General features: G+C 41.5%; 1 protein-coding gene across 1 annotated transcript in view; it reads right to left on the bottom strand.

Moving 5' to 3' along the window:
• Positions 1-16,792, bottom strand: part of AK7 (adenylate kinase 7) — a 57,543-nt gene that overhangs the window by 14,535 nt on the left and 26,216 nt on the right. Inside the window, exons 11-16 of the mRNA XM_050954470.1 lie at positions 15,565-15,693; positions 14,150-14,297; positions 11,683-11,811; positions 10,065-10,133; positions 8,142-8,339; positions 1,809-2,029 (exon numbers count right to left, since the gene is read on the bottom strand). Coding sequence (XP_050810427.1) covers positions 1,809-2,029; positions 8,142-8,339; positions 10,065-10,133; positions 11,683-11,811; positions 14,150-14,297; positions 15,565-15,693 — 894 coding nt within the window. The remainder of the gene's footprint in view (positions 1-1,808; positions 2,030-8,141; positions 8,340-10,064; positions 10,134-11,682; positions 11,812-14,149; positions 14,298-15,564; positions 15,694-16,792) is intronic.

Below are 16,792 nucleotides of genomic sequence, written 5' to 3'. Positions count from 1 at the left end.
GTTTTTGACCCTGGCTTTCTTCTTTTCTTTCCCCAAACACTTTCTTTGCCCTCGTTTTCTCCTTTTGTTTGATCTTCCTTGCCTGCTTCATTCCATTTTGCTAGAAAAATAAAGGGGGAGGAAGGACTAGGGTAACTGCTGTTCCTTGCTTATTGCATGTAGTAGACACACACACACACACACACACACACAAAAAAAAAAAAAAAAAAAAAAAAAAAAAAAACAGAGAGAGAGAGAGAGGAAAAAAGGCTGGATGGACCAAAAAGGGGATGCTACGGTAGGTACACTACAGAGGGGAGAGAATTAAATTACAAGGTGTCAAATTCAAAACTAATAAAAGGAAATACTATTTTAATTCAACACAGTTTAGCCTGCAAAACTCTGGACCACAAGGCATCACTGAGGCCAAGCACTGAGCAGGATTCTAAAAATTATTAAACCTATGTAGATAACATGAACATCAGGGTTATAAAAGCAAATATTAAATATTAAGCAAAAAACAAACAAGGGCTCTGGAAGGGATTTAAGTCCTTAAAATGAGGGCATAATCCAACATCTAACTCTTGAGAGTTATAAGGAAACGTTCCATGGGGGGCAGAGCGTCCCATAATTGCCTGCTAAAGGGTTTATTTTCCTGAAGCATTTAGTACTGGCCACTGTCAGACCCAGGGTGCTACATAGGACCACTGGTCTGATGCAGTATGGCAATTCCTATGTTTCTATAGACAGAGTTAAGTACTGCAGATAGTTGACAAATGTTGAATCCTTATCAGTGGATGCATAAAGATGACAATTAAGACTTTAGCAGACAGGATGAGAGAAGAAAGTAAACTGGAAAGTTCCTGGCAGGATGGAGGAGGAGGAAGAGGAGGAGGAAAAAAATGCTCATATTATAGTAGACAATTACAATGGCAAGATAAAGCAGCTTATTACTGCTACTGTTTGGCTCCACAAAAGGATTTCCCTCCGTTTTGTCAGATCATTTCAGCAGCTGCAAGATATGACAAAATGGTAATTAATTTTGATTTCACAGGCTCAATAAGGTGACTGAAAAGTTAGTAAGAAGGAATCTTTGGGCTGTCCTGGGTTCTGCCACTTTCAATGTCTGAAACTTGCAGAACCACGCAGAAAGTCCACGTGGAGACCATTTATAGCAGCACAAGATAGCTGGAATCTTTATGCCTACTGTGTGAGCAAAGATAACCAAAAAGGGAGCATGGACAATGCACACAGGAGATGTGTTGATTCAGTGAATCTCCTTGAAAGCTTCATCTGGTGCAGCTCCAATGGTGCAGTAGTTTTTGCCCATCTGTGGCAGAATCCCCAGAAAAGGGGTAAGGTGATGGTTTAACTCACTGTGGCACACTTGTGTAAGGGTTAATAAAGCCCTTTTTCTTCAGTTTCTTCTTCTGGAGTGTTCCAATCAATATCTGAAATCTCACTGGACATTTATAGGGAGTTAGGAGGAGGAAGGTCATCAAACTTGTTTTAAGGGTATGTTGGTAATGACACACAAAAGCTTCTCTTGTACCTTTATTAATATTTGAATTCTTTAACAAGGGTCTCAAAATACACCTTATGAAGGAAATATGAGAACAAATATGCAACTTGGTATAGGAAACTACAGAGCAAATACCACGCTTTTGAAATGGAACGACACTGCATAGCTCTGACCCAATCATCACATGTATGCCCAAGTCAAACATTTTTGTATAAGGACGTCAAATGATAAGACGCTGGAGGTCCCATAATTGCTATTTTCTAAAACAGGTATATAACTAGGTTTGTGCAGAACTTTATTAACTTACCCACTCTTCCCAGTTTGCCAACTTTTCAGCCCTTTCCTCAGTTTCTTTACGCTCCTGTTCAGCATTTTCTTCTGCTTCTTTGGCAAGGCGTGCCTCGGCTGCTTTGCGTTCTAGTTCTTCCTTTTCTTCATCTGTCAAACCATAATTTCGAGGTTCTCCAGTTTCTTTGATGATCTCTTTTACAATAAATCTGTTCTCAGGATCCTCAAACTTTGCTACATCTTTTAAAGATAAGAACAAAGAACATAAGTATCCTCATTAATTACGGGGGCAGAGAATTCAGTTATTATTGTGAGACCTTTACAATATATTTGATATATTAGTTAAGATTGGTCAACACTTTCCATTATAAAGAATCTGTTTTCAGTTGTAAACTGTGTCAAACTTTAACCATCTTGGCTGAAGTTTTCTATGCCAGGTGTCTGCTCGGGCTGACACATAACATTTCAGCTAAAATGACTGTCATTTCTGAGAATGAGATAGGAAAAAATATTGTTTTGCCCACTACTAAACAAATTCTTACAACCGTTTTGTTGAGAAATTCTAGCACTCCCATACCTTGAAGCAGGGGCTTGAAATTTGGCAAAGCGGTGGTCTGCTATCAGGAATGTACGTTTTACCATCCCTGCAAAAGTTCATCCATATTTGGCCAAGTGATGAGACTCGGAGGGAAAAATGCAGTTCAGATTTAGGAGAAATTTGTTAACAAGTTTGGCATCTAAGTTCTCAAAGATGCCATCCCCACACAAATCCTATCTGTGAGTAGACTGTACATGCACAATCCCCATAGAGTGATTCATTGTGTATGCTGCAACAAGACCACAGAGACTGAGCAAGGTGCCTTGTAATCGCTCTTCCACTCTGGCTGGGGTTGCTGTGGCAGTGGACACTGGCCTTGAGAGCAGGGTGACTGTCTCTGTGCTCTCAACACTGCCTCTATTGGTGCCCAGGCAACATGGAGGAGCCTGACATGAATGCAAGGGGGTGAGGGCCAGCAGGCAGAAGGAGTGGCAGGAGGTGAATAGAAGCAGGGAGGAGAGTGGGTTGCAGGAGCTGGAGGGTTCAGGCAAGCAGGATTTTTTTTTATGGGGAGGTGTTAAATAAGCACCGAGGGGGATGAGGGCTGGTGCAAAGGAACTGGGAAGGGTTTTGTTAGGGGCAGGGGGAGGGTAAGAAGGACAAGCCAGGGGCACAAAGGTTTATAAATACTAGAATACATCCAGAACCTGGAATGGAACCCAGGAGTCCCGAGTCTCTGCTTTCCTCTGCTGTCATACCTACAAGCAAAGTGTGTGTGTGTCTCATCCCCATCTATTGGTTAGTCCATATAGAAGATAACAGCATACTACTGCTGACAGTTACTCTATTACCTCAACTGGTAGAGGGCTCTTTAACCCTGATCTAGAGGTCCAAACCCTGCTGATGACCCAGGATTGGGTCAATATGATACCACAGGATGGAATTTCTCCTTTTTCAGTTTTTTAAATAATAAATTCCATTTTAAAAAATTAAAATAATAAAGAAACTCCAGAACTAAAGTTGTCTACAATCTTAATTTACCGCTTGTGTACATGAATGATGACAGTCTTTAATTAGATGTTCACATACTATTTTTCCCCACAGGACCCCTAACAACAATACTGTAGTAATAACCATGGATAGAAACTTCAGTATCACATGGTCTCCAGTTCTGCTATTCATCTATCCTTCAAAAGCAGGGGTAGGCAACCTGCGGCACACGTGCTGATTTTCAGTGGCACTCACACTGCCCAGGTCCTGGCCACTGGTCCAGGGGGCTTTGCATTTTAATTTAATTTTAAATGAAGCTTCTTAAACATTTTAAAAAACGTATTTACTTTACATACAACAATAGTTTAATTATATATTATAGACTTATTAGAGTGAATAAATGAAGACTCGGCACACCGCTTCTGAAAGGTTGCCGACCCCTGTTCTAAAGTATTTCTAAGACCTCTATCAGCATGGTATCTAAGTATTTCTCAGCAAAGATTTTTCTCAAATGGTGAACCGTTAAGACTGCAGTACAAATGCTACAGAAGTCATACTTAACTGCATAGCCTCAGAAATATACTTGTCTTTTTAAATAAGAGCTGAGATTAACACTGACACAGAAGTTACATCTACACAGCCCACAGCAGTGAGCCTCTGAGCCCAGGTAAGCAGACTCTAGCTTGTGGGGCTCATGCTAAGGCTCTAAAAATAGAAGCCCACCACCCTCTCAAGGCTTCAGAGCCTGAGCTCAGCCCACGCTGCAACTTCAAGCACCATCTACACAGCTGTTTTTAGAGGGCTAGCATGAGCCCTGCAACCCCAAGTCCTTCAACAGGGGCTGCGAGGATCATTGCCCTAGCCTGTGCAGGTGCACCCTTAAGGGGTCACAAAAACTGGGGAGCCCACAACTGAGGTCTTAAAAGGCAAGCGCTGTTAAAAGGATAACATTGCTTTTCACTGAAAGAAGATCTTCTATCAGTGATCTCAGCCACTGACTAAGCCTCCCCAGCTTCCTGAGTTATCCCCAATTTGCAGATGGCAAAGCAGACAGAAGTTAAGTGCTTTATACAACTTGTGCAGAGAGAAGAATCCAGACAACTTGATACTTTCCTGTTTAAACCACAGTGCAGACATAAAAAGCCAGCTCAGAAGGCCACACTTTTAACAGCTGAATGTCTTCTAAAATCTTTGATGATAGTAAAATCATAAAATTCAAATATTTGGATCAATATTAAGAAAAATCCACACATCAAAAAAAATTTCCTACTCCACAACAAAATTATATCTTCCTTGTGATTGGATCAGCCACTTCCCATAAACTCCCTCATGGCCTAGAGTCAAATTACAGGCAGCCTGCCTCAGTTTCCCATCCTGGACTATTAATGTGAATTTCACTTCAGGTTTTTTCTTGGTCAAAAGATATCCCTCCTTGGGGACTAGGTTTATTAATATAGAATACATGATAAAACTTAAAACAAAGTCCCTTCACAAGTCCACACAGCCCAAGGTTTCTCCTCTTCTTCCCTGGCCTTCCTACCTGAGCCCTTTACAATCCCTCCCCTGCTTGGACTGGCCTCCCTGCCTAGTACATTTTCTACACACTCTACAACAACTTCTTGAAAATTTCCCCATTCTTTGCAACTTCCTGTTCCTTTTATACTGGACCTGATTCCTATCAGGTGAAGTTCATGCTGTATTCAGAGTTGGCTTAGCCCCAGGCTCTTCAGCCCATGGGGCAAGCCCCACCTTGTTACATTCCCACTAAACCCAATATACCCAATCAGCTTCCTGCAGAAGAAGTGTGAGAAAACAATAAGGTTTTCTGTTTGATCTTCAGGTCACTAAATCTGGGCTCTGATGGACCTACTGGGGCATGAGATTTAGAGTAAATCTCAGGAAAAACTTCCTAACTGTAAGAACAGTAGGACAGTGGAACAGACTGCCTAGGGAGGTTGTGGAAGCTCCTTCACTGGAGGTTTTCAAAAGGAGGCTGGATAGCCATCTGTCTTGGATGGTTTAGTCACAGCAAATCCTGCATCTTGGCAGCGGGTTAGACTAGATGACCTGTGTGGTCCCGTCTAACCCCATGATTCTATGAGGTAGGATGGAGAGAAGTGAGTCGCAAAGCTAAAGAGCCCTCACTGAAGTTATTCTTGCCATAAGTCATCTTTTTGCACCAGAAAGCTGTAACTTGCACACTTTAGTTGATTGCAGCCTCAAGGATTGAAGCAGTTTTGAAGGTAACCAGGACCTAAGCTTGATGCTTTCAAGATGAAAGTCAAAATCTTAAACTGAATATGGAAATCAGCTGGAAGCTGGTGAAGACTGTGAAACATGGGTGTGATGTCCCTGTAAGAAGCACCACCAGACAAGGCAGGATGCCTCCTTTGGCACTAGCTAGTTTCAGAATAGTCTTCAGGTGTAGCCCAAAACAGAGGACCATGTAGTAATCTAACCATGAAGTAAGTCTACATCAAAAAGAAAAAAAAATCAATCCTCTTATGAAGCACAAATTAAAAAACATAGAAACCTATTCTAGGAAAGTGCTACTACCTAGACTTCCAGATGAATGTGTGTGAATGTAACTAAATGGGCAAACCCCCTCAATCAAGAAAGCAGAAATAATTACCACTTCTTCAATTTGCTTCCCCTTTCTAATAGCATAACCTTGGTCTTCCCTGAACTGAGACTCTGGCCTTGTCTACACTGGCAAGATTCTGCACAGTAAAGCAGCTTTCTGCAGTGTAAGTGCCAAGGTGTACACGCTGGCAAGCCACTTTGTGCACAGAAACTTTTCAGTTGCAGTGTTGCAAAAAAACCAACACCTAGACGAGAGTCGTAAGCCTTATAGCACAGAGGCTCCAGTGCTGTATTGGCAGTGTAAACACATTACAGCGCAGAAAGCAATCAGTTGGCCTCTGGAAGTGTCCCATAATGCCTCAAGTGGCCGCTCTGTTCATCGGCTGGCTGCTCTGAAGGCATGTGCCCTTCTCCGTTCAAAGCTCCACTTCTGACAAGAGCTGGGGATGGAGACAGGGGCTGATGTCGGGGTTTCCCTCTCCCCCTGCCTCAAGACTGGTTGCTTCCTGACACTGTCTGAACTTACAAGATAGCATGCTGACACACTCTCTGTCTCCCAAAACACACTTTTTCCTGCCCCCTATATACACACACGCACACTGTCACAAACTCCACACACCCCACCCGCCGCACTTCAGTTGAAAAGCAGCTGGCAATGTATTAAGATGCCCATAGAACAATGGGATTGGTAAACCAGCACTACGTGACGCTGTGCCTGCCCCATGAGGCATTGCAAACCCTTCCCAAAGCACCTTGTGGCCAGTTGCACAGTGGGATAGCTACTTCAATGCACTGTTCTCTTTGCCCTTGTAAGAGCTGCTAATGTGGATGCACTCCATTGTCACAAGGAGCACAGTGTGAACACACAATAGCAGTTTAATTCCAGCGCTTGAATAAAAGTGGTATAACTTATTGCACAGAAACTTGCCAGTGCAGACATACCCTTAGCTAGCTAACCTGCATCCAACCCGCACTTTAGTAAAACATTGAGGTAAGTCAATCAGCTTCACCATCTGGATCTGATAAGGAATGTTGTGGAGCCAGTTGCATCTGCATACTAGAGGCACCAGAGCTCAAATATTTTATTTCCCCATGTGCCCTCTTATACACTTTGAATGGGAGGGACAATAGAATTGATGCTTCTGAAATACAAGAACCCTCAGGACACATAAAAAATTACCTAATATTACCCTCTGAGACTTCTTAGGGGAAAAAAGGAATGGAATCCCTCATTAGCAACTCTACCTATGCTTTCAAAGATCCAAAAATATGTCAACTACACTTCATGGTCAGTGTGACAGATCTGAAAGGATCAACATGGACACATGGTCTTTGTCCATTGCCAGAAGCTTTTCTACCAATACCAAGTAGCACAATCTCTATACCATATTTATAGAATCATAGAACTGGAAGGGACCTGTAGATGGTCTCCTCAAGGACTGAATGGAAGAAAAAAACATCTGGAGGCTCCAGGTATCAACAGTATTGTTTCACTATAATGTTCTCATAATCTGAGTCCACAAAAGGGACATTCAAGACAGGATGATAATTAGTGTGATTATCCATATCAAGGTATAGCTTTTTGTGCACAGGCTGAAAATAGCTTCTTTAAGCAATGCTGGCATCCGGCTCTCACTTTGTTTCTGAAATCAGGCTAGATTCACCAATCCCAAGAGTTCCAATGATCAGGTTTTGTGGATGGTATGTTGGAAGAATTTTTTGGGTGGTGGAGATGGGGGGGGGGGGATTTCAAAAATTCCATATGTCATAGTCAGTCAGAAACATTACAAGATTTCCCTCCCCAGTGCCCTAGCCATCTTCATGCTTTGTCTGTTGCAGATCATTTATATATAATCATGACTTGTGAGAACAAAGCTGAGGAAAAGGTTTATTGGGAGCCATGATATTGAAAATCAAGGACTGGATATTACTGTACTAATTCACCAGACCATCAAAGTGGGGTCTGTGTTCTCATTATAAAAGGATAGTTCACTTAGCCTCCAAAAGTGGACCTTTAAAATGGGTACATTGTATGAGCCAAAGGCAATTAGATGTCCATTTCCCCAAATTATAAGAGTAAACAAACACTCCTGCAGTAGTGCAAGCACGTTCTTAGATTTGTACTCCAGTGACCATTAAAATGTGCCATTTTATCTTTGTAAAAATATTGTATTATTTCCATAGAAGAAAAATATACTATTTTTCTAATGGTTTATATAAAAGTTTGTTTTTATTCCATACCAATAAACTGTGGATGTATTTCAAGTTCATCAAAATAGTTGAGAACAGTCTCATCTTCAGTATTTAACTCCCTGAAGAGACTGAGAGTTCTCAAGAATCGGTCCTGAGTATAATGAGTTCCAGCTACAACACTCTCTGGAAGATTCATTACTCGGTTTTTTAGGAATTCATCTGAGGCATTCAACGAAATAACATATTCTGTGGGAAAAACACATTTTTGAGAGTTAGATGCAATGTCATAATTTTTGTTTTATTTTTCTGCTATCACTATTTATCATCTATGAATAACAAATTCCAAATGACTAGTGAATAGAAACAGATGTCAAATCTTTAAATCTCTCCATACAAAATGACATTACAGAATGCTCTGTCTCCAACTGTATACCTGTAGCAATTCACCAATATTTAACAGTAAACAAAAGTGCTTTGGAAAGAACCCTGATGTGCCAAAGTTATCTCAATTAAAAACTGTAAAGTTTAACTCCAAACCATGATTACATCCTACCACCCTTACTTATTGAACTCATTGGGACTATTTGCAAGGTAAGGGACTACTCAACATGAGTAACAGTGGCAGAATCTAGTCCTAAAGCTGCAAGGAAAGCTACTATACACAACAGTCAAAATGTTTTAAATAGTAAAATCTGAAAAGATCTTTGTGAATTGTGTGGTCAATGTAGTAAATAGGACTGGAGAACTCAATAACTCATCTATTCAAAAGACCTCAAGGACTGGATTACTATAGACTGGAATTTCTAATCTCATAAATAAATGTACCTATGCTCAAGTAAACTATCATGCACCCAAGTAGTACATAAAAATAAAATATGCCAGATGCAATATAATTTAGTATCACTGTTATCTGTAGTACAGTGGTAGGGAAAAATACTGGAAGGGTATGTGAAAACATTTTACTTTGTATTAGTTTAACAGTCTCAAATTTTTATTCTTTATAAAATAAAAATCTTTATTCATATCTTTATTCAGCTTCAGTGAAAATGCTACCTACGCTGACAGGTTGGCTTCTCCTGTCGGTGTAGGTTATCCACCTCCCTGAGAGGCAGTAGCTATGTTGACAGGAGAAGCCCTCCCATTGACATCACGCTGTCTACACCAGGAGGTAATCAGTATACCTGTGTTGCTAGGAGTGTGGATTTTCCATGCCCTTGAGCAACATAGTTATAGTGACATAAGTTGCTAGTGTAGACTTAGGGCAGCGCTTTAACGTGGCTTGTGCACTCTCTACACTGGTGCTTTACAGCGCTGAAACTTGCTGCGCTTAGGGGGATGTTTTTTCACACCCTTGAGCGAGAAAGTTGCAGCGCTGTAAATTGCCAGTGTAGACAAGCCCTAAGCCTCAGATAAAAGTGCCATTAAAGTCAAAGGAAATAAGGACAAATTTATCTAATTTTATACATCCTATTGTAAATTGGTGACGCAGTTTAGCAAAGTCAGGCAGTCACTTCTCTTTTCTCAGGGAGTAATGTATAGAACCAGGTACAGCATAACAATTAGTAAAACTCAGAAAATGAACAAAAATGCTCCCCAGCTCAGCACAGCCATGAGTTGAGAGTGCAACCTTCTCTCATACAGTCACTCTTCTTTCCTTGGAACAGCTGTGTTTTTAGACCTATCCTGCAGATCCTGTTGCCAGGGTCAGCATAGTGCATCACAATGATTACAATGATTTATTCGTGTTTTCACTTTAAAAATGTGGACTGCAAGTGGCTCAATTTATGACTAGAAGAAGCTGCTTGATTCAGAAGTTAGTGCTTCATCATATGTTGCTGTCTGTCTAGAGGTCTGGACCAAATCTTTGTTCCAATGAGATTAGGGCCATTATATGCTTAAATCCAGCACCAGAAGGAGTGCTTGTTAATGGTGAGAATATTCTTTATGCCCTTCGTAGTATAGTAAACTTACCAGGAGTGATTAATTTATCATAGCGAGGCACTTTGCTTCTTGTCTCTTCTTCTTCTGCCTCATCTTCAACTAAAATAAAAGTACAATATAATTAACACTAACACCTGAAGAAACCATATTACTAACGTTAATTAAAGAGGTGCTAGTAACATTACCTGTCCCTTATGTAGTACCAGTTCTTTCTATAGTCAAATGATACTAACTAATGAATCCTGACAGCACCATTTGAGGTGGGTAAATAATTCAGAAAAAAAGTTTAGATACTTATAAATAAGAAGCACTAATTATGATAGATCTTCATGATTCAGAAGAGTTAAAAGAGTTATATTGTTTAAAATTAGCTTGGTGCATTCTCTCTCTCTCTCTGTATATTTTGCACATAGCTATGGTATATGAACATCTTCTGACAGAAATCTGCCAGTCACTGCAGGATTCTGCTATGAGACACACTTCTACTTCTCTGTGCAGGAGCAGCATGCACATCCACCATCTGCTGGCCAACTCCTGCTGTTGGCAAGAGAACATATACTAGCTGTTTTGGGGAGCTGGAGTGGACATGCCTCCTAATGATGGAGATTCCAGGCAATTTATTCCAGTGCTTAAGCACCCTGGCAGTTAGGAAGTTTTTCCTAATGTCCAACCTAAACCACCCTTTCTGCAATTTAAGCCAATTTAATCGCAAGCTGAGGAATGTGCTGGCTGCTGCTTCCCATTGGCCTGGGACGGCGAACCGCGGCCAATGGGAGCCGCGATCAGCCAAACCTGCGGATGCAGCAGGTAAATAAACCGTCCTGGCCTGCCAGGGTGCTTATCCTGGCGAGCTGCGTGCAAAAGGTTGCCGACCCTGTCCTAGGCAGTCATTTCCCATTTTGTATGTGTGCAACTGATTGTTCCTTTCTAAATGGAGTACTTTCCATTTGTTCTTATTGAATTTCATCCTATTTACTTCAGATCATTTCTCCAGTTTGTCCATATCATTTTGAATTTTAATCCTATCCTCCAAAGTGGCTGCAACCTCTCTCAGCTTGGTATTGTCCACAAACTTTATAAGTGTACTCTCTATGACATTATCTAAATCATTGATGAAGATATTGAACAGAACCAGACCCAGAACTGATCCCTGGGGGGACCCCACTCATTATGCCCTTCCAGCATGACTGTGATCCACTGACAACTACTCTCTGGGAACAGTTTTCCAACCACTTTTACACCTATCTTATAGTAGCTCCATCTAGGGTGCATTTCGCTAGTTAGTTTATGAGAACGCCATGTGAGACAGTATCAAAATCTTTACTAAAGTCAGGACAGACCACGTCTACCACTTCCTCCCATCAACGAGGCTTGTTACTCTGTTAAATAAAGCTATCAAGTTGGTTTGACATGATTTGTTTTTGACAATTCTATGCTGACTGGTACTAATTACCTTATTATCTTCTAGATGTTTGCAAATTGATTGCTTAATTATTTGCTCCATTATCTTTCTGGGTACAGAAGTTAAGCTGACTGGTCTGTAATTCCCTGGGTTGTCCTTATTTTCCTTTTTATAGATTGGCACTTTATTTGCCCTTTTCCAGTCTTCATACATACACAACAAATACAGCAGAACTCTGTAACTTACGATTAAATAGATCTTTTGCCTGGTCATAGGTCTTTGGAAACCCATCCAAAATATATCCTTGATTCTTGCAAGGCATAGACTTTAGCTTTTCTTTCATGAATTTAATCACATACTGATCATCTAGACGACCTGAAAATTTAACATATGCATTCAAATAGAGTTTACCTATATATGGTTTATGTGGAAGATGAACATCTGAAAGATTTTACTAACATTTTTATTCACCTGTCAGAGAGTCTTCGAGTTAAGATCTTAGAATGCCTAATTATCTGCTTGAGATCACTATTTGATAATTGTCCAGCATCACCTATGGTACTCAGGGCCGGCTCCAGGCCCCAATGCGCCAAGCGCATGCTTGGGGCGGCATACCGTGGGGGGCGCTCTGCCAGTTGCCGGGAGGGCGGCAGACAGCTCCGGTGGACCTCCCACAGGCATGCCTACGGAGGGTCAGCTGGTCCCGCGACTCCGGTGGACCTCCCACAGGCATCCCTGCGGGAGGTCCATCGGAGCCACGGGACCAGCAGACCTTCCGCAGGGACGCCTGCAGGAGGTCCACCAGAGCCGCGGGACCGGTGAGCGACAGAGCGTCCCCCGCGGCATGCCGCCGTGCTTGGGGCAATGAAATGGCTAGAGCCGGCCCTGATGGTAGTATGTATTGATATGTTTCAGACAGGGCCGGCTCTAGCCATTTCGCTGCCCCAAGCACGGCAGAGCGCCACAGGGGGCGCTCTGCCGCTGGCCGGTCCCGTGGCTCCGGTGGACCTCCCGCAGGCGTCCCTGCGGAGGGTCCGCTGGTCCCGCGCCTCCAGTGGATCTCCCGCGGGCATGCCTGTGGATGCTCTATCGGAGCCGCGGGACCAGCGGACCCTCCGCAGGCACGCCTGCGGGAGGTCCACCGGAGCCGCCTGCTGCCCTCCCGGCAACGACAGAGCGCCCCCTGCGGCATTTCACCCCAAGCACATGCTTGGTGTGCTGGGGCCTGGAGCCAGCCCTGGTTTCAGAGCCTTCAGAGTACCACAAAATTATCAGGTATAAAATGAAAGACTTCTTTCATAAAACTGTTTATGTTTGACGAGTTTAACTATTATCCTGAGATCAAAGGAGTAATATAAATAAATGAGACATAGTAGTATAACATACTGATAACCCCCAGGGACTTGCAGTGTCTCCTGAAGCATCTAAAATTAATTTCTGAGTTTACTTGACAAAACAAAAAAACATTTAGCGAGAGGAATGTAGCAGAACAGTTAAGCTTGCAAAATGTTGGATTTTACTAAGGGCCTCAGATTTACAAACACATATTCGATTTGTTATTAAAACACTTAGCAAAACCCATGTGAGAAGGGTATTATGCTCACTCAGATGGGTAAACTGAGGCCCAAAGTAGTTTTAGTGCTTTGGCCCAGGTCATTGAATAAACGTTACAATAAAACCCCAGTGTCCTGGGAATAAAACTCAGATTCTTACTCCTTTTGTAATCTTGACTCCAACTCCTTCCCCTTCCCTTTGCTTCATTTTTAGAAAGTCTTAATTAAATACATATAAGCCACTATAATCAAAATATTTTGATTGTAAAAGGTTTCATTGTTTTAACAATAAAGCAAAGCCACACAAGAGATGAAGCAGCAGCGTTCATTACTGTGCTCCCTGGGTGAGCTACAAAGCATATGACTTTGCAGACAAAGCATGCATTAATTAGGCAAAAGGATGCATCATACAGTGTTTTTTTATGGGAAATCACTGCAGACCTCAGTAGTGTTAAGAAGCACAAGGCCAAAAGCACACATGACTTTAGCCACAAATAATAATTAAAACACTTACATGGCACTTTTTCTATTCACAGGCCTTAAAGTATTTTACAAACATAAGAAAGCATTATTTACCCTTCACCAAAGGGGGTGGGGAACAAAGAACAAAAAGTTAATTTTTTTTGTTTTTCCCAAGGTTAGTTGCAATCAAGAACCTCAGTAAGACCTGGCTAGCTTTTTATTTTAAGAGACTTTAATTAGGCTCTCACATCTGAAAGGTAAGCATGATATAATTAATTAGAAAATATTCTCACCAAGAATCTAGAGAGACTGAATATAGAGCTGTAAGTAAAACGTCAGTTTGTAGTGTCAAAAGGGCTGCATAAAAATATAAATAGAAAACAACAAAACATCAAGAAAGAATTGCTACTATTATAATAGCTTTCCAGTGTTTAAAAATGTATATGACTTTTAACAGGCACTTTAGGTCAAATTCTGTCCCATTACTCTCATACAACCCCAATCATTTCAGTCGAATTGCACAAAGGTAAGTGAGGTTAAGGTTCATAACGCTGCACAGGACATGATCCTTGCCTTCAATGGGAGCTATAAGGTCTAAAGGAACAGGCACAAATCAATTTCCTGATTTTTCATTTGTATAAAAGTTACATCTATTAACTAAAATCCAGGCTTCCATTATCAATCCTTTCATGCCTTACCTCCATTCTGCTCCATGTTTTCTTTGACTCCATCTAAGAGTTCTTGTGCCTCTTCTATACTGTCCCCTTCTTCTTCTTCTTCTTCATCTTCTCCCTCCTCGCCCATCTCTTCAGTTTCCACTGTTTCTTTAGGAGCAATAATTTTCTCCTATATACAAAAAAAAAAAAAAGTTCAAAAATAGTTTGGCTAAATTCTGCCTTTGGTATTAGACAGGTATAATTACGGACAACATTTGGGCCACTGTCTGGCATCTTAGTTTCAGACTAGTAGCTGAAAGCCTGTGCTGTCACACTAGTGTAATTCATAACGTTATGTATGTAAAAAAGCCAATAATGGCTCAGAACTTAACAGGTAGATGGTAATAGACCATGAATCCCAATGATGATTGAATCTGGTGATATTTTAAACAAAAAGCGCTCTCAACCATGCTTGTAGCCGTTTCCATTGCTTCACATTGATTCAACAGACATTCTAGACTTAAGAGTGATGTTTGGGGTTACTGTGTGTGCTGATTGTGTTGTGTGGCTGATTGTGTTGATTTGTGTGTGGGGAGTGTTATGTGGATTTTGCGGGTAGCAAACGAAGGGAATGCGCCACAGTGACAGTCTATGTGTATTTGGGGTTTTGTGTATGTTGGTTGTGTTGTGGAGGGGAGGCAGTGTTATGTGTAGTGGGAGTTGTGCAGACTCCTTCATACAACCAATGAAATTTTTCCATGCAAAATAACTGTAGACTAAGGTGATTGGGCTGATATCACAATGGTCTAGGACCCTTGGCATGGCATAGATACATTCCTTACTATAGGTGTACACAATACGGGTGTAACTCATAAAGTCAAAATGGCCGAGAACTTAAAAAATAGATGGTAACAGTCTCCGAATCCTAGTGATGATTGAACCTGGTGATATTCTGAACAAAAAGAGCTTTGAACTGTACTTGTAGCTTTTTCTAGCTTCACACTGACTCAGACATTTAAGCTTCAGAGCGACACACATAAGAACATAAGACACACAGAGTGACAATCCTGGAATCTTATTATATAGATAGGCAGCTCATCTAAGGCCCTAAGCTGTGAGGTGCTGAGCCATCTTCACTAATTACAATCAGTTAAAATAAGGAGTGCTCAATACTCAGCATGTCACAAGATCATGCCTTTACAGCCTAGGTTAAATAAAACATGTTTTGGCTTTTGCAGATATTGAAAAATGGAAACAGCTACAGTTGGGCATCTACAATGGAGTTGGATATTTTTAATTCCTCATTGCATTCTACTAGAAGAAAGTTATTTCCTATGGTCATTCTTCAACTTCTAAATCATAGTTTTCTAACTAATTCTTAAATGATTTCAAACATTTTACATTTTAAAACTATGAAAACCAAAATAATAAATTCTAAAGAAGAGTTACCCACATACCAGATTTTCTATTGCTTCAGAAATTACATCGTTTATTTTAATATGATGTAGCCTGTAGTGTTTGCAGAGTTCTCCAGCAATGGTAGATTTCCCAACTGCAGGAGGACCAAGAACACAAATTTTGACTGGCTGAAAGAAAATGAAGATAAAAAGGAATTAAGCAAGAGTGTGATTTTTGTTTTAAATGACGGGTCTTTCCCCTAGGATCAGTAGAAAATATATGAACAAACAAATTAACATAAAATTGAATACCTGTTTTAGATGAACTTTCAGTGTATAAATTCTGCCCTTGGATGTCCTCCTATTTCTGGAGCTCAGTGTCTCCTACAATTTCTTGACATCTGGGCAGCTCTCCTCTCTCTGCAGCTCACAGAGATGGATCAGAGTTTTGGAGCCACTTGGTCTGGCCATGCTTCCTCAGCTCCTGCTTTCCTCCAGTTCCTCTGACTCTCATGTGTGGACAGCGGTTTTTAAAGCTCCCACATTGACATCTACCTACGGTTTGGGGGCTGGGTGGGGGGAGAGTGTCAAAATTTGGGGCAGTGGTGAGCAGCAATCGTCCTCCCAACCTCTCTTCCCCCATTGGCCAGTTTTTTAGCAGGGTGTTGGAACCCCCTGGAGCCTGAGCTGCAGTGCATCCTGCTGGCACTTCTGCACCTTCTGGATATGGCAAAGCACCCTAAAAATCAACAAATGAAATCCAAATGGTGCTCCATCTGTGAGACTGCCTTCCAAGGCTCAGCAGACAGTGATGTGTGCCCAGCCTGCACTCAGTCTTCTATCCCCAATTGTTAGGTCCCAGCGCTATGAGTCAGGCAGGCAATTCTTCCCACAGGCCCTCATTCCCCTACACTCCTCCTTTGAGAAAGTCATTAGGGATGAATTGGACAAGCCAGACAAAGGTAAGCACACTGACAGAACTGATGTTGGGTTCTACAGGATCCAGGAACCAAAAGTCCCAGTTACTGACATATCGAAGGTTGATGCAGCTGTAGTATATCTAACTAAAGATATGGTTCAGAAGCAGAGTTCTAACCTAAGGTCTTCATGGATAGAAAAATAGAGGCCATTCTCAAAAAAGACTGTGAGGTCTCCTCAGCCTCCTTCAGGGTGTCCCTATCAACTACATGATTTGCAGAGCATCTCTCTCCTGACTGGAAGATCAAGAGAGAGATGCCCTGCATCTCTCTGTGGAGAAAGAAGTGGTTCAGCACTATTTAGAAAAGCT

Source organism: Gopherus flavomarginatus, chromosome 5 (genome assembly GCF_025201925.1).
Source record: "Gopherus flavomarginatus isolate rGopFla2 chromosome 5, rGopFla2.mat.asm, whole genome shotgun sequence".
NCBI lineage: Eukaryota > Metazoa > Chordata > Testudines > Testudinidae > Gopherus > Gopherus flavomarginatus.
This window is presented reverse-complemented; position numbering and strand designations above follow the sequence as displayed.